Source organism: Copadichromis virginalis, linkage group LG17 (assembly GCF_057382275.1).
Source record: "Copadichromis virginalis isolate Kocher_CV1m ecotype Utaka linkage group LG17, C_Virginalis_male_GT1.1, whole genome shotgun sequence".
NCBI classification, from domain to species: Eukaryota; Metazoa; Chordata; class Actinopteri; order Cichliformes; family Cichlidae; genus Copadichromis; species Copadichromis virginalis.
Genome location: NC_140634.1, coordinates 21527717 through 21555003, shown reverse-complemented (window position 1 = coordinate 21555003; position 27287 = coordinate 21527717). Strand labels below are relative to the sequence as shown.

The following is a 27287-nucleotide window of genomic DNA, read 5'->3' as shown; positions in this document are numbered from 1 at the left end:
GTTTCAAATCCCAAGATCGTGATCAGTGGTTTCATACAGCTCCTAAACACACATTGTTTGTATTGCCATTAGACTAGACTCAATTTTTCTGCCTTTTAGATATTAGATTTTTTCCTAACATTTAAATGAGGAGTAAATTAATTTCCAGGAATATGCCGAATTTAGAAACGTACAGTCTGCGTTAGGAGGGGAATTTGGAGGGAACTTTTTGGTTTGACTGCCAGTAGACTCTGGTTTACATCCCACTGGAGAAGATTTGGTTTGGCATGAAGTACAACAAAATGACGAGTTTGGAGAGATAAAAACTGTATTGGTAATGCCATTGGGCACCTTTTCTTCTAACAATGCCAGCAGCTTTGGTAGAACTTTATTAATTAAAAACCTGGAAATGTTAATAGGCTGAGATGAGAGGATCCATGGCAAGAAAAAATCAGAGCCCCTCACTACAGGGGCCACATGCTCAGCTTTTTACTTTAGCATGTCACCTGTCTGCAGGTTCAAGGGGAAGGAAACTCCATCCATAATTTTACCAACAATTAAAACAAAGCCAGCTTCCAAACAGATTCCTCAGTCTCTGAAAAATTCCCACTCAGCACACCACTAAACCAAAGCAATAATCTTCATCCTTCGTCCTCAGTGTTGTTCAAGAAAACAAAGGAGTGTACCAGCCTTGGGTTTTTTATTCTTTAAAATCAGTTCCTCTGCTCACACCAGACGCAGTTAACATGTAGTCCCTGTCAGCTGTTTCAGTATATCGTATATACTGTATATTTGTTCCTTTAGTGTTTGCCTAAAAATAGAAACTCTTTCTAGTCACGTCCAACACCTCAGAGTATCCTCATGTTCTTTGTTACATAAGGATACTCTGAGGTGTTGGACGTACAGTCAAATAGAACGCAGTTTTCTATGCAACTACAGGGAAAAATGTAGTTTTTAATTTCAAAATGCCATACTGAAGAAAAACAAATTTATCAAAATGAAATGAATAAAACACTTAAACAAGTGACTTATTTGGTATAGTAAAAGCCCAATTTCTAATCCCAAAGCTGTGAGAACAAAACTTACTGAAATTCTGATTTTAAATGATAAATATGCTTTGTTTTGATGTAAAAACTGGTTCTTTCACAAATGCTTGTGTTCATGAAATGTGCAAAAGTCAAACAAGACAAACCAGCATCTGCAGAAGGCTTTAATTAGAGCATCTGAACAGCTCCAAACGCCTTTGAACATACAAAATAATGACCTGCATGTTGTTCTCTTCTCACTGTGGTTCCCAGTGGACCCGAGTGCAGCTGCAGGGGAAACTTATTAATGTTTTCATTCTTGTTTCTGCAGCAAAAACACACGGAGGTGGAGAGGACCACCAAATGGCTGAAGATGCTGAAGAACTGGGATAAATACAAGAACAGTGAGAAGGTGATTCTCCTTTTGACAGCACTGATTTCATTATGAGCAGGAGCGTGTGGCACCCTGCTGTCCACAGCTGTCCTGAACACAGATGCAAAGACCATAAATTGGCCTTAATTGATGCAGTTCTAGCCTGACATGTGTAGAACATGAGCACAATGTGGCTTCTGAGATTGTTACTTTGCTATTAATAGCTGCTTTAATAGTAGTGCGTGTCCGCGGGGGCCATCGATTCGCCAGCCGCTAGACGGTGTCGCAAGAGATGATTGGCAGGCACTCGCCCTCTGCTACAGCTGCACAAACACTGAGCTGCAGTCGATGGGCTGAAGGCTTCTATTGAAGCATCTGAGGCTGGATTTAAAACCTGCAAAGTTAAATCAGTCATACGTGACATGATCAAAAAGTTCTGGCATTTAAAAAAATATGAATGAGTAAATAAATAAAATGAAATCCTGATTTAAATTGTCTGTCGGTTAAACTCATCTTCTTCTGCACATCAAAACTAGGGACGCGTACGGCTCGTCTAGTAGACGATCAGTCATCACTATTGTTCGTCTGACCATTTTACATTTTAATGGATCCCCAAATGTTCTTGAGAAGAATAAAACACTTAATGTGAGGGACTGCACAGTTAAGCAGCATTTAAACAGGGCGGGAGTATGTAATAGGGTCTGTTTGTTTGTCTGTCTGTTTGTTGGCAGTCTAGTCAGTTTTCAAGATATCTTGTTCAAATTTGTGTCATGGTAGCAAGAACAGCTCAGGCTGATTTAATTATGGTGAAAATCGGGTCGACATCAAGTTCAAAGTCAGAGCAGACGTGGAAAAACTAGAAATCTCAAGTTTTTACAGCCTGTAGAAGCCAGAGTTTTCAGCCAGATCTGCTCCAATGATATGATTAAAGATTGTAAAATACAGCATTTTAGTATGTAATTCTTCAAGGTCATAGGTCAAAGGTCAGATAATCACCATGTTGTTATAAATGCAGGCTGATTTCACCGTATTGTTAATAAAGCCCTTTGGGGCGAGTTGTGCTCTTATTCGCTAGTTCAGACGGCTTCCAGTGCAGCTGTTTTTAGACCCTTCCAAAGACGTCTCCTTCTAAACTCTTACTTTGCGATTTCGTCTTCGACTTGTCCAAAGGGCAAGCATCAGCTTTGGTTTCAAACTGACCTGAACTTCATTGTTGGCTGTGACCGAGTAGTTTCAGGGGTTTACAGTTGAAGAGTCCAAACTTCTCTGAGTAGATGAGGAGCATTCACAGGTTTGTGCACTGGGAATTTGTCTTTGTGTTGCACTACAGACGTCTGAAGCCAAGGAGAGTGGCTGCGTCCATGTGTTAGACTGTTTAGGGTCTGGACTTTCCCAGAAAGATCTTGAGCCCCGTTCTGATAAAAGTCAGGTTTGTTCTTTTAATATTTCTAAGAGAACTTTTTGGCCAACATATGGTGAGAGGAATTCAGTAAAACCTCCTTCTGAAAATCTGCGTTCTTTTTAGATAATTTATGGTCGGTGTAAAAGGTTTTTGTGAGTTTTCTGATCAGAATGAAAAAATTGCTTTATTTAACATAAACATTCACCATTGTAACTGTATATTTGTAGAAAATAAAAGTAAACATACTATGTCCTCTTTAATACAGCAAGGTCCAGAGTTTTCCACATTAGAAACCAACAGGCTGCTTTACTGCACTCGGTCATTTCATCTTTAAATATAAAAACAGTCTTCTGTGCAGCTTCAAAATGACCACGAATGATAAAGTAACACACATCAAATCCACCCTTAAATATCTGAGCCGCATTCCAGCATTTATCTTCCCGAGCTAATGTAAGTCCACTTCTGCCCTCTGCTGCAGTCCGGCTGATACAGAGGAGCTGAATGTCTCTGGAGGACAGCTGGAGGGGGGCAGGTATCAGCTATGGCTGTCTTCATTGGTGCCTTCTAAGGTCCAGGTTGTTTTGTGGTGTTCCCCGCAGTGCTTCATTTGTATGCATGAATTCAGCAGGGATTACTGAGGTGTGTTGGTCCTTTGAAATGCACTCACTGCTGGCACTAAGAGCGCTCTTAGGCTCCTTTTTTTTTACTCTCCTTGTGCTTCTTTTTTGGTTTTGCCTCCCTTTTATTTCAAAGCCATTTTCAAGTCGAGTTACAGCCAAGGACGCAGAGAGAACATTTAGCTCGATCCATCACATCACTCAACATCGCCTCCTCCGCTTCCCTCTTCCACCCTTTCTTTCTTCATCTCAGCTTCAGGGATATTTCTTTTGCCTTTGTCAGTCAGCAGCGTGCCGTCAGCTCGGCGAGGAAACGGGTCACGCTCAATATACCTCTTATTTTATTTCCATACTTGCCAACTGCTGTGAGAACATTTAGCCCGCAGTTTGAAAGTATGAGAGCAGATGTAAGACAGTCATAAGCTCCCCTTGAGCCACCCCCACCAGCCACACAAGACCAATCCTCCTTACGGTTATCGTGTTTAGCATTATAGTAATTATACCGCAGCAAATGTTCTGAAATCTTGGCTTCTAAGACTATAGCTGTGCCACAGTCTAGTAGTTCATAGTAACTGCTTGGTCACCACAGGAAGTGGTGTTCTTCAGAAAAGCTGTGGTGGAAGTGGAATCTTGAGGATGTTTGTGGTTGTGTTTGGGAATATGATGAGGAATTGTAAAACAGCTAATATGATGGCTTCGTTCGGTAGCTGGGAGACTTTATTAATATCCAACAGCAGTCACTCAGGTGTGGGTCCACACAAAGAGGCTCCATCAAGGAGCCGGTGTTAAATGTGAAGCCAATTACTGTAATTCCCGGACTACAGAGCGCACCTGATTAAAAGCCGCATGCTCTAATTTTAGAAAGAAAATCAATTTTGTACTTTGTACAAAATCCGCCGCACCGGATTTTAAGCCGTATGCGTTTCACTCATAATATGAGATATTTACACAGAAATACTACACGTGAGGATTTTTAACATTTAATTTAATCTGTAAGGTAACATAAACAAGGTAACATAAACGATATGGTAACATACAAAAATACATACTGCAAATGCTTTTTTTCCTGGAACAGCGCCTGTAACACGGCTACCTTTAAGTATACGTACGTATCAGTAACACACATACGTTGCTTGTGGTTTTTTACGGAACAGTGCACAAACAACATTACAGCGTCTCTTAACAGCCGGTAAAAATATATACCGTATATATACTACATAACAATTTTATTGGTCTACTGTTACCAGGCAAAATGTTTTTGGCTGCATGAAAAAAAATATGCATTAGCATTAGCCGCACATCAGTATAAGCCGCAGTGTTCACAGTGTGGGGAAAAAGTAGCAGCTTATGACCCGAAAACTCAGGAAGGCAAACAGCCTCTGAGGTGGATCCATGCTAATTAAATTTGGTATATTTCAAACTGCCAACAGGATTTTTAGGTATAAAATTTCTTTGCACACACTGGTGCTGGCAGGCCCATTTTGATTGCACTTTAAAATAATAATAATAATAATGGATACTTTATTGATCCCCGTGGGGAAATTACTTGTTTTTCTCTGCATTTGACCCATTCACTCAGAGAAGCAGTGGGCAGCCACTAAGCAGGCGCCCGTGGAGCAGTGTGTAGGGACGGCACCTTGCTCAGGGGTACCTTAGGGTAGCCGTTGAGTGGATTCGAACCCCCGACCTTCTGATCACGGGGCGACCACTCTACCTACTGAACTATCCCTTCCCTTAAAATGGAGCCCGCCTCATATTACAACTTTTAAAGCAGTATTAAAAGTTAAAATGTTTGGCAAATGTGTTGTAAAAATCATTCTCAGTTTCCATCATTGCCAACAAGTCTTGAAAAGCTCACTGCTGTCCAGGCTGCTGTAGTGCAGTACATAGCACAAGCAATGCATTCTCACGCACATACTTTAACTCGGTTAGAGTTACAGTATGCCTCTTCACAACATTTACCCTGTACATTTTGAAGTTACTCTTGAGTGCACTTAAAAGTGTTCTTTTGTGTGCTGAGACCATATAGTTATCATTTTCCTACCGCTCATCTTGACTTGGATTGTGGAGGCAGCCCAGACTTCCTTCACGTCAGCCACCTCTTGCTCATCTGGGATGGCAAGAAGTTTTTCCCAAACAGGCGAGAGATAATCTTTTCAGCGAGTCCTGACTCTGCCCCAGGCCTCCTCCTGGTATGACATGCCCGAAATGCCTCTCCAACGAAATGCCGCGTCCAGGAGGCATCCTGTTCAGATGCCTGAGCCACCTAAACTGAATCCTTTTAATGTGGAGGGGAAGCAGCTCTACTCCAAGTCCCTCACGAATAACCGAGCTGCTCACCCTCTAGCTAAGGAAGAGCCCAACCATTCCTTCAATCTCAGTCTTTCAGTCACTACTCAGAGCTCGGGACCACAGGTGCGGGTGCAAACGTAGCCTGACCAGTAAATCGACAGCTTTACTGTTATGCTCAGCTCTCCACCACAACAGATCCCACACCATCCCAATCCAACTGCTGATCTCATACAAACTCTGTCACTCTGTGATGAGACCTGTTTTACTGTTATCATAACCAGCTGGGTGTCAAACGACACATTTTTAACAACTTGGAGAAGAAACGCCAGTTTTTGATACAGGCCGTCACTGCTGCAGGCTGTACTCTGCAGCAATGACCTCTTTAGCTTCAGAGGGAAAAACACTGCAGCACAGATCCATAAATTGAAGCCACAATAATGTGCAGCTCATTATTTGTAGTTGTAGCAAAAAGAAAAATAGAATTTTGTTCTTAATTTATCTCAACTTCAGCATGTTTTTAACTCTGCTGGAAGAACTTGTTTAGTGTAAGGAGGCTCAAGTCCAGCTTTAAATTAACCAAAACTAAATAAGTCATAACTAAATGTAATGCAGGTAAAAGTGTGCAGATTCAGAGTCTGGTTACAATGTGAGAGATTTGTCATTTTTAAGACTTTAAAGGGAGGATTTTAAGACATTTTAATACCAATTAAGGTCTTATTTTTAAGCACCCCCAATGTTTTCCTTCCATATTTTAAATCCATGCACACAGCGAGTTCTGTCTGTGCAGAAGATGAGCGCAAACCAAAGCGTGAACAGCACACTTTCAATGTAAATGTTGACACACATGTAGGCACACAGACACACTCGTGCTCGGAGGATGATTAGTGTAACAGATGCGCTCATTGACTCGCTCATCAGAACCTAATTACAAGGCTGTTGCACTAGAAACAAGCGAGTCCCAAGTGTGGTGGGTAGGAGGCTGATGGAGTGGAGGCTTTGGACACTTCACACACACCCAACTAAATGTCATTAATTCTCAGATCTTACACACACACACCACTCAGACCTTTAAATGTGAAAACACACCAGCTGCACACACACAGACACACACACATCAGTGCATCACACTCATGTGACGCGAGGTTACAGATGGGGTCTGATTTATGGCTCCTGATTTACTCTCAGCTCGTACATGTAAATCCGGCCCGACTCCCTCTGCGTCTGTGTTTCTTGTAAAGCAACAAAAACAGGTTCAGATTCAGAAATAAAATGTAAATAAACACTTTTGCTGCAATATTTTGTACTCTGCAGAATGCTTTGCTTTAATTATTTGAGATCTGTGTAGACTAAAACAAGTTAAATGTTTTAGCCCTCACTAGAAGTTTAACTATTGATGTTTTTGTTCCAATCAGCTTCCAGCACAGCTTTTATTTTCGGAAGAGCCGCCCTCAGGAGAGGGACGGGGTCCAGGGTTCCTTCCCTCAGCATCAACATCTAAGTCAGCATCTGACCAATCACAAATATGGATTTGTCACATTAAGATAAAACTACAATATTAGAAAAATATGAAGAGGTTAAACACACAACCTCACTGCAACATGGCGGATAGACACAAGTCATCAGTGTGGGGGTGCGAGAGGAAACACGCTTCAAAGTTGCGTCTCTGGGGATTGGCTCGTTTTGGGAAGCACCGAACACTGAGGTGCTGCGATTAGTCTTCAGATGTTTTTAGTGCTGCCTCCTAACACTCTACCATCCTTTCCGTTTGCCTCCGCTGTCAGTCACCTGTGCACACGCACACGGCTGGCTGGGTTTTAATAGGTGGAGACGGAGAATTCACTGCTGCGATTAGCTTTGCTGTTCCAGCAGTTTGCCTTTTAAGACTTAATCTCCCTCAGCCGGAGTCTGACTGATTTCCCATCTCTTTGTCGACACTGGATTACTCTGGACTGTTCTGCATGCATAGCAGTCTATTCTATCTAGACTTCTCACTGCCCGCAGTCTCCGTGTGCATCCAGCCAGATGGTCGTGGTTCACCTTCCAAAGCCCTTTGCTTTCTCTCAGGGAGGGTGCAGCGTACATTCAGGCACGCACTGTTTGTGTTTGTCTGACAGCTTTGACAAGATGAGGGAAGGTTTCTGTATTCTGTGTAATTTTTGGCAGCTGCCAGATGCCCCAGTTACATGTCAGTGGACTGCAGCTACGGCCATGCAACTTGGTGTTTCCTGTCCGTGTGTTTGTTTAAATCACTAGTTTATGCAGTGCAACTTCCTGTTTAAGTTATAATGCGGAACATATCCTTGTTTGGTGTATTTGGATTATTAAAAATGTTCCCAATGACATTCAAAGTCAGAGAAATGTGGAATTTTACTCAGTTTGGTCGTGTATTTCATTTGGTGGAGTGTCAGTGGTTTAATGACCTCTTTTACTCATCCCAGCCACAGGCTAGCACATGTACCGGGTCCAGGCGTCTCCCGTTTTGAACGAGGCTCTCGTCTTTTTAATAGCGCCCAAAAAGAGTTTAGCCCTCATCTTCTTCCTCTGAAGCTTTTAATTAAGCAGACTTTTAAAACTTAATCCAGTCACACACAGCAAAGTATTAATTGTGGATGGATCATTTCAGACGTTCTTCTTGGCTGACGTTTTGTGTGTGTGTGTGTGTTTACAGTCCAGCTATTCGTCTGTAGCCAGCTGTGAGATAGAGGACAATTAAAAATGAGCCAGCTTAGCTAAGAGCACGGACGTTAAAAGGCTTTTTTTACTAAAGCTAAAAACAAGAAATACATCAATAAAAACAAACTAGGTATTAAACAAACTAGACCTTTAAAAACGAGGATTAAAACAACATTGTCAACATAAAAGTACAAAGAAAATGTGTTGCCATAGTTACATTTTTGCAGTATAGTTGAATAAACTAAAAATAACTTAAGATGAAAGTAAAGAAAAAAGCTAATTAGATCCTTCAAATCACCATAATTTAATGGAAGTGAATTTCCTCTGTATGTACTCTGTTGATGTTTTAGAAAATGCTGATATGAACTAACATTGAAACCAGCTACAGGCTGAGTCAGGACCATAAAAAGATTTTAACTGGATAAAAAAAAAAACACAACACCAAAAGTCAAAAATACAAACGTTACATTATTAGTTTTAACAGTGAAGAAACTACTCGTCCCATGATGCATTGCAAAGACTTTGCACAATCATTGAGCTGAATCCTTTTTGCTGTCAGTGTTGGATAATAGTTTATTTGACAGGTTTTTGTGGGGTGTGTGTCAGTATGCTACAGCACTTTAGCACTTTGTTCCTGGCTGTGATTGTCACTCTCAATGTTTCTAAAGCTTTGTGCTTAAAGGTTTCCATGGTAACCACAATCTCCACCAATCAGGGGCGCTGTTTCAGTTTTAGGATTGTGGGTAGAGCAGTTCTTGTAATTGTTTTTTGTTGTTGTTATAACAAGTTTGACATCAAACTGATTTGTGGTTCATACCAGTTACATATAATCGAGCTCACAGTAAGTCTGCTGTGGATTTTACAGTATTATGCCTCCTAATCAGAACATGAGTGCTGTCATTATAGCCTGAACCTCACTGCTGAGATCTATGAGAGTGACTTCTGGACTAAGTGAAGGCAGAGGAGATGAAAACTGAGTTTCAATAATCCAGAAATTAGAGTGAATGTGAAAGGCTCCCAGAACAAGACTTCACACTTTATTAGACTAATATTTTTAACCAGAGATCTGCAGCTGAAGTGCTTCACAAGAGATTGAGGCCATGATCCTAAGAGCACGGTGACACCTGTTAAAGTCACAGATGAGGCTTTGTGAGCTTATCGCCTTATGCTGAATATGCAGAGGAAAAGAAAGAACCACCACATTCATCCTGTCTTCACATTTAATGTTTTGTTGGACTAAACCTTGCACGGCCCTTCTGATGGCCTAAATGTGGAGTGATTGTCTGAGGTTAAAGTTCCTTTTTGAAGGTTGCTAACGATGACCTCCTGCTATTTGTTTCCTTCCAGCTGCTCAGGAGGATCTACAAGGGAATCCCCCTGCAGCTCCGAGGGGAGGTGTGGTGTCTGCTGCTCGATATACCCAAAATAAAGGAGGAGAAGAAGGACTTCTATGAGGTATCACTCTAGGAACTCTCAGCTAAACACTGTCTCTCAGGCTCAAGTTTATAAAATGTCTGCAGCGTTCATCAAAACGTGAGCCTCATAAAGATTCATAAGCGAGCTGATGAACACCTCGGCTTTATTTGATTTCACTGAGCTTCAGAGTTATTGTGGCCGAGCAGCAGCTTTGGAAGTTTAATCGTGTTTGTGCAAAGCTGCACGACCTGCTCCGGCACACGGTAAAGATCTTTTTGGGGTTTTTTCACCACTGCTGCATAAAGTTTGGATCGCATTAGAAAGTTTAGCTAGCAAGATCAATATATCACTGCCTTCATTGGCTGGGAAGTGGTCTAATTATGAGTTAGGCCACATGCACTAAATGATGTGGAAAATATAAAGTGAAAAAGAGAAGATTTCTCCCCTGTGAGCAGGGCAGCTCTGTCCACAATAATCCATCAGATTTCAGGAGGTGTAATTTAGTCGTGTTTGGTTTGTTTTTTTTAAACATTTATTACCCAAACTTTGTTGTCTGTAGTTAGCATTACATACTGTCAGTAAGAAAAAATGATATCAAGGAAAGTTGCAATAATCTATGCAAAAAAATCAACAGAATAAATATTTAAGATTAAGTTTAGAGGTTTTATTCATTTTACCAATTTAGATCATTTCATTCAAGATCGTGAAGGTAAAACATGCTTTAGAACAGGACAGGTCACCAATCTGTAGCAGGTCAAACGCACAGAGACCATTCACACCTACACCAATTAACCAAACTCCACTAAAGCCTGGGGTTGCATAACATCTAAATCAGGTAATTATTCTAGAAGAAGAGCATTATTGAAAATAAGGCTACGTCCACACGTACACGGGGGGGGGGTTTTTTGAAAACGGAGATTTTTCGTTTTGTTTTTTAAAAAAAAAAAAAAAAAAAATCCTGTCCACACGTAAAAGCCAAAAACGAAGGAAAACGCTGCTAGGAACATGCCAAAGCAGCAGGTGGCGCTATATTCCTATCAGTGTAGAAATGTTGGCCAATCAGAAGTCAGCCTGGGTGGGAAAGAGTAAACAAAGATGGCGCATAGAAGCAGAACTGAGTCCTATGTGTGGAGGGACAGTAACTGTGTGTATATATATGTATGTATATATTTAAACACTGCAGAGAGTAAAATTAACAGTAATGGTATTTTGTCTAAGTCCGCCATTGTAGAAATTAATATTCCCCGAAACAATAACCTGGCGCACAGTGTGACGTCAAAAAATGGGCACACCTTTGACGCTGCGTCCACACATAAACGCAAAAAGGGAGTTTTCAAAATTATCCACCCTGGCAGGAGTTTTTAAAAAAATCTCCGTTTTCAGTGACCGAAAACGCCGTTTACGTGTGGACGAAAGGTGCAAACGCATATAAAAATCTGCGTTTTCAAAAATACCCGGGTACGTGTGGACGTAGCCTAAGGCAGCAGCCTCGCTCTCATCCATCGCTCACACCTAAGTCTGCTGCTTCACCCTGAAACAATATTGTCGTGTAAAAAAAGTGAAAAATATTTAGTACATGGGATGTTTTATCTGTTCTCTTTTAACCAGCTGCGTAGAGCCCTCCTTCATCACCCTGTAATCTTAGCATTAATTTCCATCCACTATTTGCTCTTCCTGTAACACAGAGTGCAACTATGGAGTGATCCAGCCACGCTCTGAGATGCTTGTTTTCCTTTAGGTCACACATTACCTGCTGCTAGCTTCTCCTCTGTTGTAGTCTGGTTCTACTTGACCATTTTGTTTGTTTGTTTGTTTGTTTGTTTGGGTTTTGGGGGGGGGGGGGGGGTCACCTCAAGTGGGGAAACAAGTGAGTTTTTTCACCTTCAGCTGGCACAGTTTTCTTGCAAGACGTTTCTATAGCAGTGATATCATAATATGACCCTACTGTGCATTTTGAAGCCTCAGCGCTAGTGTTTATTATTTTTTAAAGCCAGAAGTGAGGGTTGGGTGCCAAGTTATCAGCTGAGGCTTCGAAAGCTCGATCAGCAAGGTGGACCCACAAACTCTGTGGACACAGATGCCTGCTATTTAGTACTAAATGGCACTTCTGCTTGAATTCATTCTTTGTTTTGTGGCCGTTTTCAGAAACTGAAGGCCAGAGCCAGAGGAATATCCCCCGACATCCGGCAGATCGACCTGGATGTGAACCGAACCTACAGGGACCACATCATGTTCATGCATCGCTATGATGTCAAGTGGGTACTTTCACATTTTACTACATCCAAGCAACCATCTGCAGGTTCATTGCACACAGCTGCAGCAATGTTGGTTGTGTTGCTTATTTAAAGCAGCTTTGCATTTTTGAGCTTAAAAGTTTCCTGTGTGCCTTTTAAGGAGCCTTTCAGTTCCTGAGTAATTCAATTTACATAACCTTGTACATAAATGTGCCTGCATGGGGGAAGATACAACGAGCCTTCACTTCACTGTCACAAAGCCCAAGAACAATGACAGCTCTCGCTATTTGACACGTAATCTCAGTAAAAGTAACAAGAGCACAAACACAACGGGAGTCAGTAATCATCTGCAGATATGCATGCATTTTCACTCTCTGCGAGGAGAAGGCGGCTTCTCCAGTGTGGAAGTGAGAGATCTCACGTCCCCTTTCTGCTCTGCCTTCCGCTTTGTTGCGTGACTCTGAGGAAAGACCTGTACCCGTTAACGCCGTTTTGCCTTTTCACACTGCTTTTCTGATATTTGGAAGTGCATTCAGGCTTTGCAGCGACACAACTCAGCATCAAGGCTGGTGTGCAGCTCCAGGCCACATGCATCCATCTTAACTTGAAGCCAAAGACGCCACTGAAGTGTGTTTATTAAAGTTTTTGTATGAACTGTGGTTTGTTTGTGCTTTCAGGCAGCAGGCACTCTTCCATGTCCTCACAGCCTATTCCATGTACAACACGGTGAGTCATCCAAGCTCGCTTTTAGCGTCCTGAAGACTTTGAGTTGTAACATTTTCACTGAAGACAATAAAGGTGCACACGAAGGCACCAATCTAATATTTTGTTATTGTAGCAATATTGGTAACACTTTTTATTACAGCTAGGTAAAACCTGCTATGTCAGTGGGGCTCATATGAAGTACTTGCTGATATAACTGCATTTATATTGGCTGATATATAGAAATGTAAAAAGTAAACAAGAAACAAGAGAAAAACCCTTCAGCCAGTGTTGCATAGTTTGTCCACCAGAGGGCACTCTGCAACTTCCCCTGTTTGGAGCCACAAATACAACAAGCAGCTAATCCGAGTAGACTCGGGGCGAGTGTGAGCGACAATGAAACGATTATTTTTAAACTGCAGGTTACAAATGTTTCAGGAGAAAATAAATATATATCAGCTGATATATTTGATTTTTAAATTACCAAGTTTCAGTGTCAGTCTTAAAAATTGGTCTGGCTTTAATAATAAAACTGTAATAGTCTATTAACAATGTGAAACACTAATTAAGTAAATAGCTTGATATTACCAAAAGAAGTAACAACAATCATTTCTTTTTTAATAAAAGTACTAAAAAGATAAAACCATTTAGTAACAGTAGGTAACCTACTAACCTAATAACAATAAATGGTAATACTTGTGTAGTACCTGGAGTGAAAACTGTAGTCTAGTGAGATTATTGGGGTAAAAACAATATTAAGTTAGTAAAGTTTGATTTTGACATCGACGTCGCCTTCAAAGTTCACATTAAATTTACCCTACTGCAATGTTGAAATCATTTCCCGCTGATGTTTAAAATAGTCTTCCTTTAAAAAGATAATTCTTGATTATTATTCAACTTTATCAACTCACTGTCATCCCTGAAGTAGGGAAGAAGAAGAAGTACAGTAACTTTTCCAGTTTTACCTTCGTGCTGTGAATTCTTTCAGAGTTACAACCTCCTGAAACACACAGAGGTGAACTAAGCTAAGAGTTTTTTCTCCAACACTTTTGATCCCTCATATTTCAGAGGTAGACGACATATAGATGTCAGATATGAAATGTATAATTGGGCAATGTTTAAAGGAAAAATGAAAACCATTCCAAGTGTCCCAGTATCACAATATCACAGTGAACCCTGACACCCACAGTTTGCCATTCGATTCAACATAATAAAATAATATATGTCTAATGGTGATAACAGTGGTGTTAGTTTGTGTGTAATAATAATGAAGCAGGGCTGAAAAATGCTGAACTACAGATTTATTGTTAGGTCACCAAAGTATTTCTATAATGGATGGAGATGACTTATCTGCACTTACAGATATTACTTTATCAAAGTTTGTATATCCTTTAATAATTATCTCACTATAAACTATCTCAGTGTTTCACCTCAAATAAAGGAACTGTATGTAAATTAAGTTAAGCCAAGTTTACAAAAGTAAAGCAAAGAATGGCTCCGTTGTTGTTTCCCCTCAGCTGATTGATGTGTGTTTGCAGGAGGTGGGCTACTGCCAGGGCATGAGTCAGATCACAGCTCTGCTGCTGATCTACATGAATGAAGAGGACGCCTTCTGGGCTCTCGTCAAACTGCTGTCTGGGCAGAAGCACGCCATGCACGGTAACGTGCGCACCTGTTTCTGAAGGCTCAGGGTTCTCAAAGTGCAGCCTGTGGTCGTATTTATATACTTCTCTTTCAACTCTTTTGTTCTCATGTTCATCGCCAAGTAAAGCTTCCTGACACAGAAGCTGGAATGTACAACCACTCCACTAATGGTTAAACTAAACAAGAACTGTAACTGAATGTGCAGAAGAAAAGAAAAAGAGGAAGTTTCTTGCACATGATGTGCAGACCGCTTGTACTGAATTCAGTGTGCACAGCTCCTGCAGCCTGAGTGTTGCATGCTGACTCCTTAAAGTGGAGTTCAGATGTCAAACTACAAAAATCCTCAGCATAGACAAACTTTGATTGTCCGTTGCACTTTGTGTAATCACCACGTTTGAATTTACTGGCCTAAAATTGCTGTCACAGAGGGTTCAGATCATCTGCCAAGTTCTTCTTTAAAAAAACATGCCTGGCCTTTTCCTGTTTCCACAGAGCTGCTCAGAAGGTGACAAACCATCTGTTATGTCAGGTTAAGGCACGAATCTTCTGACCACAGCTGCCAGATTTGCATTTTTGACATTTAGAGTGTTTAACTGACTCTGGTCTCTGCACTGAAATGACCTTGAGCGACTCTGGACCTCCTCCAGTCTTATCAAGCGTTAAGCGATAAAATTATCAGCGAAAGGCATCATTGAGGAAGCACTCAGGACAAATTAGCAGCACGCATGCTGCTGCAGTGAGCTCATGAATCTAACTTTAAACATCTGGACTAGAGATGGACCGATCCGATATTACGTATCGGTATCGGTCCGATACTGACCTAAATTACTGGATCGGATATCGGAGAAAAATAAAAAATGTAATCCGATCCATTAAATATCACGAAAGCACCTCACAAAACTTGCAACACACCGTAACTCACCTCAGGTTAGCACGTCGGAGCAGTATGCATCACGTGATAGAGCGGCTGTGGCATGCGGGACCTGTCGGTGGTCTGGATAGCATGTGGAGCTTCGCTAGCAACCTGGCATTTCATCTCCGACAAAGTTATCCCGAGAGAAGTAAAGCAAGTGTGTAAGTCCATCTCTGAATGTTTGTAAAGCATTCCTGCGTTAAGCTTAACAAGCGACTGCCTCTTCTTGCTGCTACTTCAATCATGAAACTGCTTAACGATCAGCTGATCGGCTTTTCTGTCGCGAGTCCGTGTCTCTAGTTTGCTTTTGGCCCACTTTGCACCAGAAAGAGGAAACCAGCGGCTGAACAACAGCAGCACGTTTAAGCTTGATCAGCTGTTGTTAGAATTTATTTAATATTACTTTCTACTCGAGGATCTTTTTCTACGTAGCTGACGGCTGGTAACTGTGCAGGGGCGGATCTAGCAAAGTTTAGCCAGGGGGGCCGATAGGGCATTAACAGGGAAAAGGGGGCACAAAGACATACTTTTCTTTCTTATTCTCATTTAAAATGTCTAGCTTTTAATAAATAATTATCTGACAGCCAAAGTTTTAATTTGATGCAAAATGAATAGAAGTCAATTACTGTATATAGTAACTATTAAGTCTAATATATATACCCTAGTAAGCTATAGTACTTTTTCCTTTGGGAAGGTACCATCTGTGCAGTCTGCAATTTTGTTGAAGAAAGATGTTGAATCTATTTAATATTTCTTGAAAAATAATTGATTTTTGTGCATTTTTTTCACACTGCATCAAATTAAGGTTGATTACGTCGATTAAGCATCATGAGGTGGAGCATGAGGGGTGGTTCCCTATTTTTTATTTATTTATTTTTGTTGTTGCTGGGAGTTGGAACCCTATTAGTTAGGTTGCTTAATATTTACGCTAAGTACTCTTTAAAATACCAGAATAGGGAGGATGGTGTAGGTCTAAGTTTATTAGATTGATCAGTATTGCTGAACTATGAAATATTTTTTTTGCATACAGGTATAACAGAATAGCTTTAGTGTAGTTGTTGTTTTAAACTTGAGTATGAACTTATACAAAATGCAGCAAGATATTTAAAAAAAAACAGTTTTGTTGATTAAAAAACACCATATCGGATTCATATCGGTATCGGCAGATATCCAAATTTATGATATCGGTATCGGTATCGGACATAAAAAAGTGGTATCGTGCCATCTCTAATCTGGACACACAGATGTGTAAGTTTACATACAGAGTTTAAGGGATGATCATCATTACGGCTCTTTTCTCCACACCTTCAGGGTTTTTTGTCCCTGGTTTCCCGAAGCTGATGCGTTTCCAGGAGCACCACGACCGCATCCTCAAGAAGATGATGCCCAAACTGAAACAGCACCTGGTGAGAAACACGAGACCTGTGTGACAATTAATAATGAAGCAAGTGCTGCATGACGTACCAGCCAGTCATAGTGCCAGAAATGAAACCTTTAATCCCTCAGAGGTGGCTGCTTAATCCTCACTCTGTCACCATTTTCTGTTTGCTGCAGGACAACCAAGAGGTGTTCACCAGTCTCTACACCATGAAGTGGTTCTTCCAGTGCTTTCTGGACAGAGTAAGTGCAGTTACAAGCAAGATATGATCTCACAACCTTCAAAAGGATCTATGAAGACATGTAGAAGAGCAGCAACGTAACTTGGTTAACTTATAAGCTGGGTATTTCCATCATAAGGTTGTTGGCACCTGTACACGTGAAGGGTTTCATGACTCCCAGCCTCAGGGCTTTATAAGCTAGTGTACTCCTGATGCCAAGCCTGGATAATTGTGAATCCATCCATCCAAGGTGCTTTATGCTGCAGAGAGAAACCCAATAATCAGTAACTGAAGTTATTGAATAATTTTTTATTATTAACAACCAATGCTGTGATTTCTCTACTTGGTTTCAGCCAATGAGCTGCTCCAATTCAATGATTAAAACCAACCAACCCAACACGTTTCTGACAGCCCGTAAACAGCTTTTAATCGCCAGGAATGTGAGAGGTTTAGGAGCCTGTCAGTGGTGGATTTTTACTTTATTTGTATTTATAAAGCACCTTTAAAACCAAGACTTTCAAAGAAAGTTACAAAGCTCTGAACCGTAATGAAAGCAACAAATATGAAAGGTTACAAATGAATATATTGGATATTAAAGAGGATAAAAGGATCAGCAGTCATGGCAAACCGCATGATTTAAATATGTTTTTAAAAGAGTTCCAAAAGCTGCAAAGACTCAATCGCCTTTAGTGACTGAACAAGCTTTTGGAATGACTGACGAGACCATGCCGGGACATTTTCCCACTCCTTTTCAACAAGAAAGCTGTGACGACTAATATCACTTCTCTTTTTCCTTTTGACTGGTAATCACAACAAAAAGCAGCACTGTACACTGACCCATCGCTGACTCAGAGTCTGCTGCACGTGCAAAGCTACGGCTGCTTTTGGAGGTCGTAGCATGCATGCAGTATTTAGGATTTTTAAAAGATTACGATTATGTTTTGTGTAAGTTAGAGTAATCAGTGCTCCTTTAAAATAATTCCCAGTAAAGTAAGAGGTTCTTTTTTTTTCACGGCAACTGCTGACAGTCACAAAAATATAGATAAATTACCTTCTTCAGTAACTTATCGTCTAACTTTTCGTTCTGCTCGTGGTCAGACTCCCTTCACACTGACCCTCAGGATCTGGGACATCTATATCTTGGAGGGTGAAAGAGTGCTGCCTGCCATGTCCTACACGCTCCTCAAACTGCACAAGAGTAAGACCGTTTCCTCCACAAACTGAAACCAGCTGATTTCACCCCTCACAACACTTCTCATCAGTGTGAGTGTGTGTGTGTCTGCAGAGCACCTGATGAAGCTGTCCATGGAGGAGCTGGTGGAGTTTCTGCAGGTGACTTTGTCCAAAGATTTCTTCTGCGAGGACGACTTTGTGATCGAGCAGCTGCAGGCGTCCATGACAGAGCTCAGGAGGGCGAAGCTGGAGCTGCCCGCACCAGGTACTTCTGCACCAAACAATCCATTTTCTATAAATTATCAAAAAGTCTGCTCTTCTCAAGTAAATCAGTCTCCAGTTGGTTTTAAACTTGTGTTGGAGAGTGACAAAAGTTCCTCTATGCACAAACAATTCCAGAAACCTCACCTCCAGTTGCCCTTTTAGTGCAAATGTGACAAACAAATCCAAGCCAAATGTCAGATTTTACGCTTTTACTCTTGAGGATATCGCTGTACACTCAATCTATGATCTACTTCATCTGTTGGTCAGGAGAAAAAGCAATTTAGTTCTATAAATTTGGAAATAGAAACATCTTCCAACTTTTCTTAATTGTTCTATTTAGTGGCAAAATGTAAGTTTGAGATGTTCACAATCAAGAGGCCAAAGGGAATCAAAGAATCAGCGTACACCCAAGCTGGTACTAGCGTGGCTCTATCCATACATGAAGATCCTCTGAGGGTCCACCTGAAGTCCACAAGATGAGTGAGCTACCACTAAGAAAGGGAAAAAAACAACTACACAAAAATAGACACATTAGTCAGAGTTAGTCGGTGCCCTGACAAACAAACTAACTGGTGTCTATGTAGGTTCTCACTCAGCCTGGGCTCTGTACCACTAAGCAAGCGTAACATATCCAGGGTTTCTTTCCCTTATCTGGATTTACTTACCCTATAACCCAACTTCAGCCGGGATAAGTGCTCTGTGCTTTTCGAATCCTGCTCTGTCTCCTCATTAATCTGCCTTCTCTCCCCTCTTCTTTCAAACAATGTAAGCCAACAACAACAAAAGTGTGGCTGTGAGCGGCGGCCACATTCCCTCCTACAACAGCAACCGGTGGGCTATCCTGACTGGTCCTTCGTTCTCCATGTCTCTGTCCATCTGTCCCACAGTCAGTCCGTCCTGTCTGTCGCCTGTCTGTCCCGCAGCACTCGGGTTTATTTTTCTTTGTTTCTGTCACAAACTGATCTTCCAGCATAATATTTCAGACTTGCTTTGCTGCTTATTTGGAGTCCTTCAATGGTTAGCTCATCTCTTACCTTTAGTTTTTGATCCCCTTCTCCTTTTTGTTTTGACTACAATGTGGCTGCAGATGTAAAATTGATGATATAAGGCGCCATCTGGTGGGAAACTAAAAGTATTGCATGACTCTGTGTGGAGAACTTTAGTTTTAGAGACAAAATTCCTCATCTTCTAAATTAACCTTGCATTTGTGCTAATGTTACTTAAAGGCACAGCCGTAAATTTAGATAAAGGTCCTTAATGCATCTACACCTGTCTTCACAGTCTTTTCCAGGTTCCTGTGTGGTTGCTTTCCTCCTGCGTCACACTATATAAACCTCTATAACAGCAGCTGTAGCTGAAGGAGGAAGGGCTTTCCTTTCTTTCAGAGCCCACACAACTTTAATAGTAGTCTGTTCACTTTCCTGCCTGCTGACAAGATAATGGGCCTTTTTTTGAACACTGGAGGCTTTTGTTAAACTTATGTTTTAACAGCTATCTGCTGCCACATGTGCTGCTGTGCAGCAGGGCTATTTTAATCTGCATCCTTGTGTCTGAATAGGCTGAACTGTGAGATTTGACAGTTTTATGATTCTGAGTGTTTACTTGGCTTAATTTAAGTTTTTTTTAATCACCACAGCATGTAATTTACTCAGTACTCTGAGTTCTTTATTGCTTCCAACAACTGCAGAAATGGCATTTAATACAGGGGTGTTGACTTCAAAGAGCAATTTTATTTGCCTCTGACCTGTCAGCAGGTGAGGTGAAAAGACTCTACAGCAGCATTTCTGCAGTCATGCTGGAAAAACAATCGCTCACTACACTGGCATCACTTTTCTGTTTGCATCACACAAGTTAAAGGACACTTAAAACAAAATCTGAACAACTGCAGGCCTTACTTACCTCAGTTAAGATTCAAAACCCTGAAGAAGAATCTCCAGCCATCAGTTTGTGTCCTGAAGCACTTTGGACCTGGAGCAGGACAGTGATTGAATGGCTCAAAAAAACTAAGTGAAGGCTTTGGAGTGGCTGGGTCAAAGCTTAAACCCAAATCTGATTGATGTGCTTTGACCTTAAACAGGCTGTTTGTGCTGGAAAACCCTCCAGTGTGGCTGAATTAAAACAATTCTGGGCCCAAATTCCTCCACAGCAATGTGAAACACACGTAGTCAGTAATTGCAAAAGTTTGATTGCAGTTGCTACGAAGGGTGGCACAAGCAGTTATTAGGGTTAAGGGCTTATAACGTCTTTGCTCCTTAATAAATGAAAAACTGCGTTTTGTATTCTTCCCTTATCTTTGTCTTATATTGATATTTGTTCCAATATCAGAAATATGTAAGTGTGATAAATATGCAAAAAACTATGGAATTAATAAGGGGCAAACACTTTTTCACAGCACTGTATAAACCTCTTGATTGAGGGCTGTAGTCTTGCAGTAGCAGAAGAAACACAAGTTTGATTTGTATTTTGTTATCTAATAAAACGCACGAATGAAAAAGAGGATTGTGTTTTGGCTCGTCTAATAAACGTGAATGGAAATGAACGAAGAAAACAAAACAGAAAAGTTGGTTAGGAAAAAAAATTTAATCAGTTGAAATTTGTAGAAAATCCCAAGTTTCTATTTCTTTAAATTAAAACAATAAATTCAATAAGTGAAAGACGTTAACTTTGTCCCCCGGTGGGTTTTAAGCAGTTTGTGGTGGAACAAAAGTGACCGAGGTCAGTGGGTAATTTCGTCACGCACACGCTCTTTAGTCTGTGGATGCAGGTCCAATAAGTCGACTTCCTGGATAACTCCCACAGCGCTTCCTCTTCCTCCAGCTGCTGTCGTCCTGACCTGACTCTGGTCATCACTTTTTCCCTTAAAACACCCACATAACCCACACCGTGTGTTCCTGTCAGCTCCGCTCATTTCTTTCAGATGTAAAGCAGCAAGTTTGAGTACTAATGTCAAACCTTGTACTGGTTGTAGAAGCTGAGTACTCGCTCTCTCTTTTTGTAGTTGTACTTATAAGTCTCAGTGCATTTAAGAAGGTTCATTAATCAAGAATTATTTCTGTATGACCTTTCAAGCCTGGAGCTACTACTGCAGCCGAGTACTGTTTAATGAAATGTAGAAAGACTAATAATTTCAGAGCACGCTCAGTAGAGTGTCTCTTCCTAATTGAGTCTCCCATGATGGGAATTTATATCAAACATTATTTCTGATGTTTTTTTCCCTATCCTCCTCCCACTCTTTGCCTGTGGATATGTGATTATGTGTCTTCATGAGTGTATTCTCCTTTATTTTGTACTCTCTATGGCAGTGTTGTTGCATGAATTCATGTGCCCGTTTGTGACACGTCATCAGATGTGAACCAGCGCCACACAGTGTGTTCAGTCATCACCGCTCACCTTTGTTTCCTGATGGCGTTCTAATGCGTTTACACCTTTTTTTCCCCCTCCGATCTTTTACAGGTAAAGAGGACGAGTTTCCCAAGAAGCCTCTAGGGCAGCTTCCTCCTGAGATAGCCGTAGCAAACCACGTGGCCAACGGTCAAAGCCACGCGGAGCCAGCCGAGCCCCCCAGGGAGCCAAGTCCTCTACCAGACCCCCAGCGGGACGGACGGCCCCCGAGCCGAGCCCACCGGGAATCGCTGGAGAAACGGATCCGTCACCACAAGGGGGACAAAAGGGAAACCCACTCCAGGGGGTCAGGTGAAATCTCAAATGAGACACAAAAGCAATCCACCTACACCACACCAGAGAGGGGGGCGACACCACTGTCAGCCCCCACCCCAACACCACAGATGACCGCTGTGGATGGAGGAAAGGCTCACGCCATCGCCAACCACAACTCCAACGCAGCCTCTAGCTCCCGCAGAGACATGCCTGGGCCCCGGTGGGTCAAACCCTCCGAGACAAAGCTAGAAGCTTTGCGGGAAATTCAGATGAGCCGAGGGCCATCGCCGGCTCCTTCCAGCCCAGATGACACCGCTCAGCCTCACCGTCGGCCACGCTCCAAGGGCTACGCCCCCGGCACCGACCGAGGCTCCAATGCCTCCCAGTATGATAATGTACCAGGGCTGCCGGAGCAGGACTTCGAGATCCTGGAGCTTGAGAAGCCTCCGTCCAGATTGAGGCCCTTTCGTAATGAGATACCCTACAATGTGTCAGCCCTGCATCAGGGCAGCCCGAGCCACGGGTCCAGCCTGTCTGGGAGTGTCGTCTCCGTGGCACCCGGGCCCAGAATGGCCAGACAGCCTCTTCCTCCTCGTTTTCCTCACAACAGTCCTGTAAATGTTCCGACTGGCTACCCTGACCCAAAGAACCAGTTCCATACCCCACCTCATCAGCACTCCCCAGGCAGGACTACTACTGAGGTCCCCATTCCACATCCCACCCAAAGCGTGGACAACAGACTCTATGCTCTGCCCTCCCGATATCCTGCACCGCCCAGTGCATTGTATGGAGAACGAGCGTATGCCACCACCCAGCGACAGCCCAACAGCTTCTCCCCAGACAAGACCCTCATGAATAACACCTTCGCCACCTACCGCAGGCAGCCAACGCACAGCTCCGCCCGCAATCCTCGGAACCCCAGGCCTCCCCTGGAGCTGGACAACCAAGGGAGCTCCACCCCCATCTATCTGCAACAGCTCACCTCCACAGCACAGGTCTACAGGTTCGAAGGACACCAGCGGGGTGAGCCAAACCCGCACTACCTGCCAGCTCAGCAGGGTGTAGATGGGCTCCAGTGGGAGCCAACGGAGGAGTTGCCCCCTACATCCCCAGGTGGGATGCCTCGCTCGCCCAGCTTCCAGAAGGCGCAGATGTCGCCCCTCGCAGAGTTCACCTTCCCCGACAACCCGGACGCCCTGCGTCAGTACCGACCGCAACTCCAAGAGCAGCAGCAGCACCAGCAGCCTGTGTTACGGCAACAGCTTCCTCAGCTGTTTGGAGGACCACACTACAGGCACGCACAGGAGGCGTTTGCCATGCAGGAGTCCATGCTGCTGTGACAGGACGATATGACGAGACACTGTAAAAACTAAAAGAAAAGAAAACTGAGGCGTAGTCACCAACACTGTGGTAAAGACGACCAGTAGTCCTAGCTTTGTTAGGAACCGGCTTCTACTTTGGTTCTGTTGTCGTTCATGTGTGAAGTACTGACGTCCCGACTGTCACGCTGCATCGTAACGTTGCAGGACCCACCAGCCGCTGTTTTTACTGATCACTTTAAAAAAAAAGATTAAAAAGACTGACTGAAGATTTAATTTTATTTTTGGATGTAAATCATTAACAAGAGGTGACAAGATATAAATATATCTTTTAGAGTCTGATATGTACAGAAGATTTTTTCTTTTCTTTTTTTTTGAGTTATCGGTAACAGGGGAATTTTCTCCTGAGAGCCGATTTATTTTCCATCTTTATTTTTTTATATCTTACTCTCCAGATATGTACCGTAGAGATCAATTAACTCGATATGCTTGTGAATGTTCTTTTTAAAGAAATATGACCAATGGTAGAATTAGCAAACAGTGCTACACGGGTTACCGTGTGTCTTGATTTCCATTTAAATTTTTTTAAGCAGGTTTTGTTAAAACATGTTTAGGACCATGCTTTCTTTAGTTTTTGTCCATTACTAATAGTTTGTTTTTGCATTACTTCAGGCCAGTCTTGTTTTTAATTAATTTCAACTGGGCGGCTCAACATATAGACAGCTGATTTTTGAGGGCTAATATATACTTTTTTTTTTAAAAAATTATGGCTTTAAGTTATCTTGATTGTTATGTAACCATTGATAACACATTTTTTAAATTGCTGTGACATAGTTATCACATCTCGAGCACATGGAGTCCGAGGTGCTTTTAAACTACTTTCAGTACAAGGTCGCTTAACTTCATTATGTCTGTCTTCTCTCAACAATGTCACATCCACTGGCATACAGTCATCCGGCGCGCGCACACGCACGCAACAAATGTGAGTCGCATTTTTACCCACCTACTTTTCATACTCTGATGTAGATGCAAGTACTTTCAAACAGTACTAAAATGTTCTTTACGTCCCCTCAGTCATCTTTGGGTTTTGTTTTAGTTGTGAAACAACTAATTGCAGTCCATTCTGATACTTTGCTTAATAAAAAGAGGTCGGATGAAAATGAACCTTTAAATTTGTTTGTGGTTTTTTAAAATCAGCTCAATAAAAAAAGGTGGGGGGGTGATATCAGGTGTTTTTATATATATATATATTAGGATGCAGTGCATGGAGAAACACTGTAAATGAGTTTCCAGTGTTGCGAAAGCTTCCAAACCACCACAATTCCTGGATAATGGAATTTCTTGTGCACTCCAAAGGGGCCACGGGTTTTACTTCTAGGACTTTAATGAATATTTTTGTTTAGCAATCAGCAGTAAAAGGAAAATGCACAGGCTTCTGTCACGTAACGGTCACATATTGTTGTCTTTATTGTATACAGCGTTCAATTAGCAAAAAGCCAATTGAGAGCAATGGCAAACCCTGAAAATGTAAACTGTCATTTTAATTCTGGAGTCACTTCAATGCTCTCTCAAGTGCATCTATAAACAATTAAATGCAACATGCAGTGTCGGCACCTTTACTGTGCTCTGCATATGCTCAGCCCTCAGTGACCCTAAAAACTTCCACTTTGGAGTAATCCCACTTACAGCTGATCATGGAATATCTAGGAAGTGAAGCAGTCGGTGAAACCAAATGATCAACTGATTGTTTAAATGATATTTATTTCACAATTAGCATACTTGACTAATTTCAGCCTCTTACTTTTAAAGATTTTCTGGCCCTTATGAGCCATTACATTTTTTATTACTGGAAAGACGGGTGGTGGTGTATGTGTCCTGACATTTTAGAAACTGTTTAGTCAAGACTGACTCAGGAAGAATGGAAGTAGTTTATTGCGTCCCTGCTCTAATCAAAGCCAACAAGAAAACGAACATCAAATACAGAAATAAATAACATGTTGCTGAAGACTTTGTAATAAGAGCTGGTAGGCTGCCTAACATCGGCATTCAGCAGCTTGCTTCCACGCTGTTGTTGTGCATCTTTCTGGATAAATTAGCAGGAGACAGCTTCTGAGCTTTGCTGGATAAGCAAAGGATGCTTGGCAGGGCTGTGAAGGTTTGTGCAAACGGTTAACAAATCCGTGGTAGGAGAAGCTGAAAGAGACACCTGTGATGCACCGGGATGTTGCTTTGAATCCAGAACATCTTAAAGCTCAGTCATGTTATTTCAATCCGTGGTTGGAAGCAGATAAATCTGTGAGGAGAGCTCAGAATATTTTATGGAAAATTCTGGATTGATCCAAGAAAACCTTAGAATGTGGGGCACGTTTGGTATGTGATATATTTTATACTTTAACATAGCGCTCTGTGCACATGCTCACTCTGCACCACTACAGAGCTTAGATTCTATCTGATTACATGCCTCCCGGAAGGCTTAATGGATTAGTCGACCACAGGAAATTATGCCTTTTTTTGTTTGTTTTTTCATGTCATCTTGCAAGTAATTCATCCAGCAAATAAGCAACAATATTCAGGTACACGATGCATTCAAAGTAGCTTCAATGTGATGCTTCTTTTGCTGAAAGGTGTACGAAACCGAGATTAATAGGTTAGGGAAGCATGACGAAGGTAGCTCTCCTCACCTGGCTGGAACACAGTTGTGATGAAAACATAATCCGTTCTGGTTTTTCGTTTAAAACACGCTGGAAGTGATACATTGTTGCGTGTGGTTTGGGGTTTTTTTTGTTTGTTTTTTGCCTCATAGTGAACCTATATACCATTTTTTCCATTTGGCACCAAATACAGAAAAAGGAAACCATCACCCTCAGTCTGAGTGGGTCATTTATCAGCAGAAGTTGGCTAATTCCCAAGCTGAAGAAGCACTCGCAAACCAAACATCTCTTCTGAGAGAAGCCTGGCCTACATCCAGGTAGCAGTACCATTGCTAAAAGTCAACTTTGTTTAGGAAGGTTCCTGAATGAGTGAAGACACCCTAAAGTATCTGCATGTCAGTCATAATCAAAGCTGGTCAAACCGTCAAACCAGCTTTAATGAAACGCACTTGAAGTCTTTGTTTATTCCATCTGCAATACCATCTGGAAATTGGTCATCTTAATGACAATGGCCTCATTTTTCAGCATGACAACAATCCCAAAGACACAGCAAATGTAGGAAAAGCATAGCTAGATAGAATAGAATAGAATGCCATTATTTAGAAAAACACAATGTTTCAGTAACGACCGGACCTAAACATTACTGGAGCAGTGTGTTGTGCCTCCACATATTTTTATACACGTTTCAGTAAATTACTGCATAAATTTTCCGTTTTTCTAGCAAAATGTGAAAAGGAAAGGAGGGATTGATGAACACTTTTTCACACTGTTATGTCTTTATGAAAGCAGGCTTTGCTCGTTTAGAGCTGCCTGGGTCAAGTCGCCTAAGCATCGCAATTTGGATTAAAGTCACTCAGATGCTCACCCTCACCCATTTCCCCTGCTTCCTCCTTTTTATGTGCTTTTTAAAAAATAGATGAGGCTAAGAAAATACCAGAAAAATACACTTCCCATAAAAATTCTCAGATAGCTGAAGAAGAACCACGTAGACAGGTTGGTGTTGTGTATGAGGCCCCAGGTTGAAAGTCTACAATGTAAAGATTTACTACATGAAATGAAACTAGTCATGCACATAGCTACTGATACTGACCAATCGTACCACTCAGCCTCATAATAGATACACCTATGGTATCAATTTCAAAATTCTACATCATCTTGTTCTAAAGTTATCACATTTACAAGATTTTCAGACAACTTGACCTCTGACCCCTGACCTTGAGCCAGAGTTCACTAAGATCTGATTCTTTGCAAACACATTCATAAGGCTCGCAGAATGACTGTCCAACAGGGGGGAAGAACTTGGACTGCAAATGGATTCTTGTGATTCTCCTAAATTCTGCACTCACTGACATATT

The 27287-nt window shown here is 41.7% G+C and overlaps 1 protein-coding gene across 3 annotated transcripts in view; it reads left to right on the top strand.

The window, feature by feature from the left end:
• Positions 1–24445, top strand: part of usp6nl (USP6 N-terminal like) — a 102180-nt gene extending 77735 nt beyond the window's left edge. For all 3 annotated transcript variants that reach the window (XM_085437466.1, XM_085437464.1, XM_085437465.1), the window contains 10 exons: positions 1336–1416; positions 9709–9816; positions 11923–12032; positions 12689–12737; positions 14252–14372; positions 16582–16676; positions 16825–16890; positions 17967–18066; positions 18154–18306; positions 21759–24445. In XM_085437466.1, the coding sequence (XP_085293592.1) occupies positions 1336–1416; positions 9709–9816; positions 11923–12032; positions 12689–12737; positions 14252–14372; positions 16582–16676; positions 16825–16890; positions 17967–18066; positions 18154–18306; positions 21759–23302 (2427 nt within the window). In that variant the 3' untranslated portion in view covers positions 23303–24445. The remainder of the gene's footprint in view (positions 1–1335; positions 1417–9708; positions 9817–11922; positions 12033–12688; positions 12738–14251; positions 14373–16581; positions 16677–16824; positions 16891–17966; positions 18067–18153; positions 18307–21758) is intronic.
• The last annotated feature ends 2842 nt before the right edge of the window (positions 24446–27287 follow it).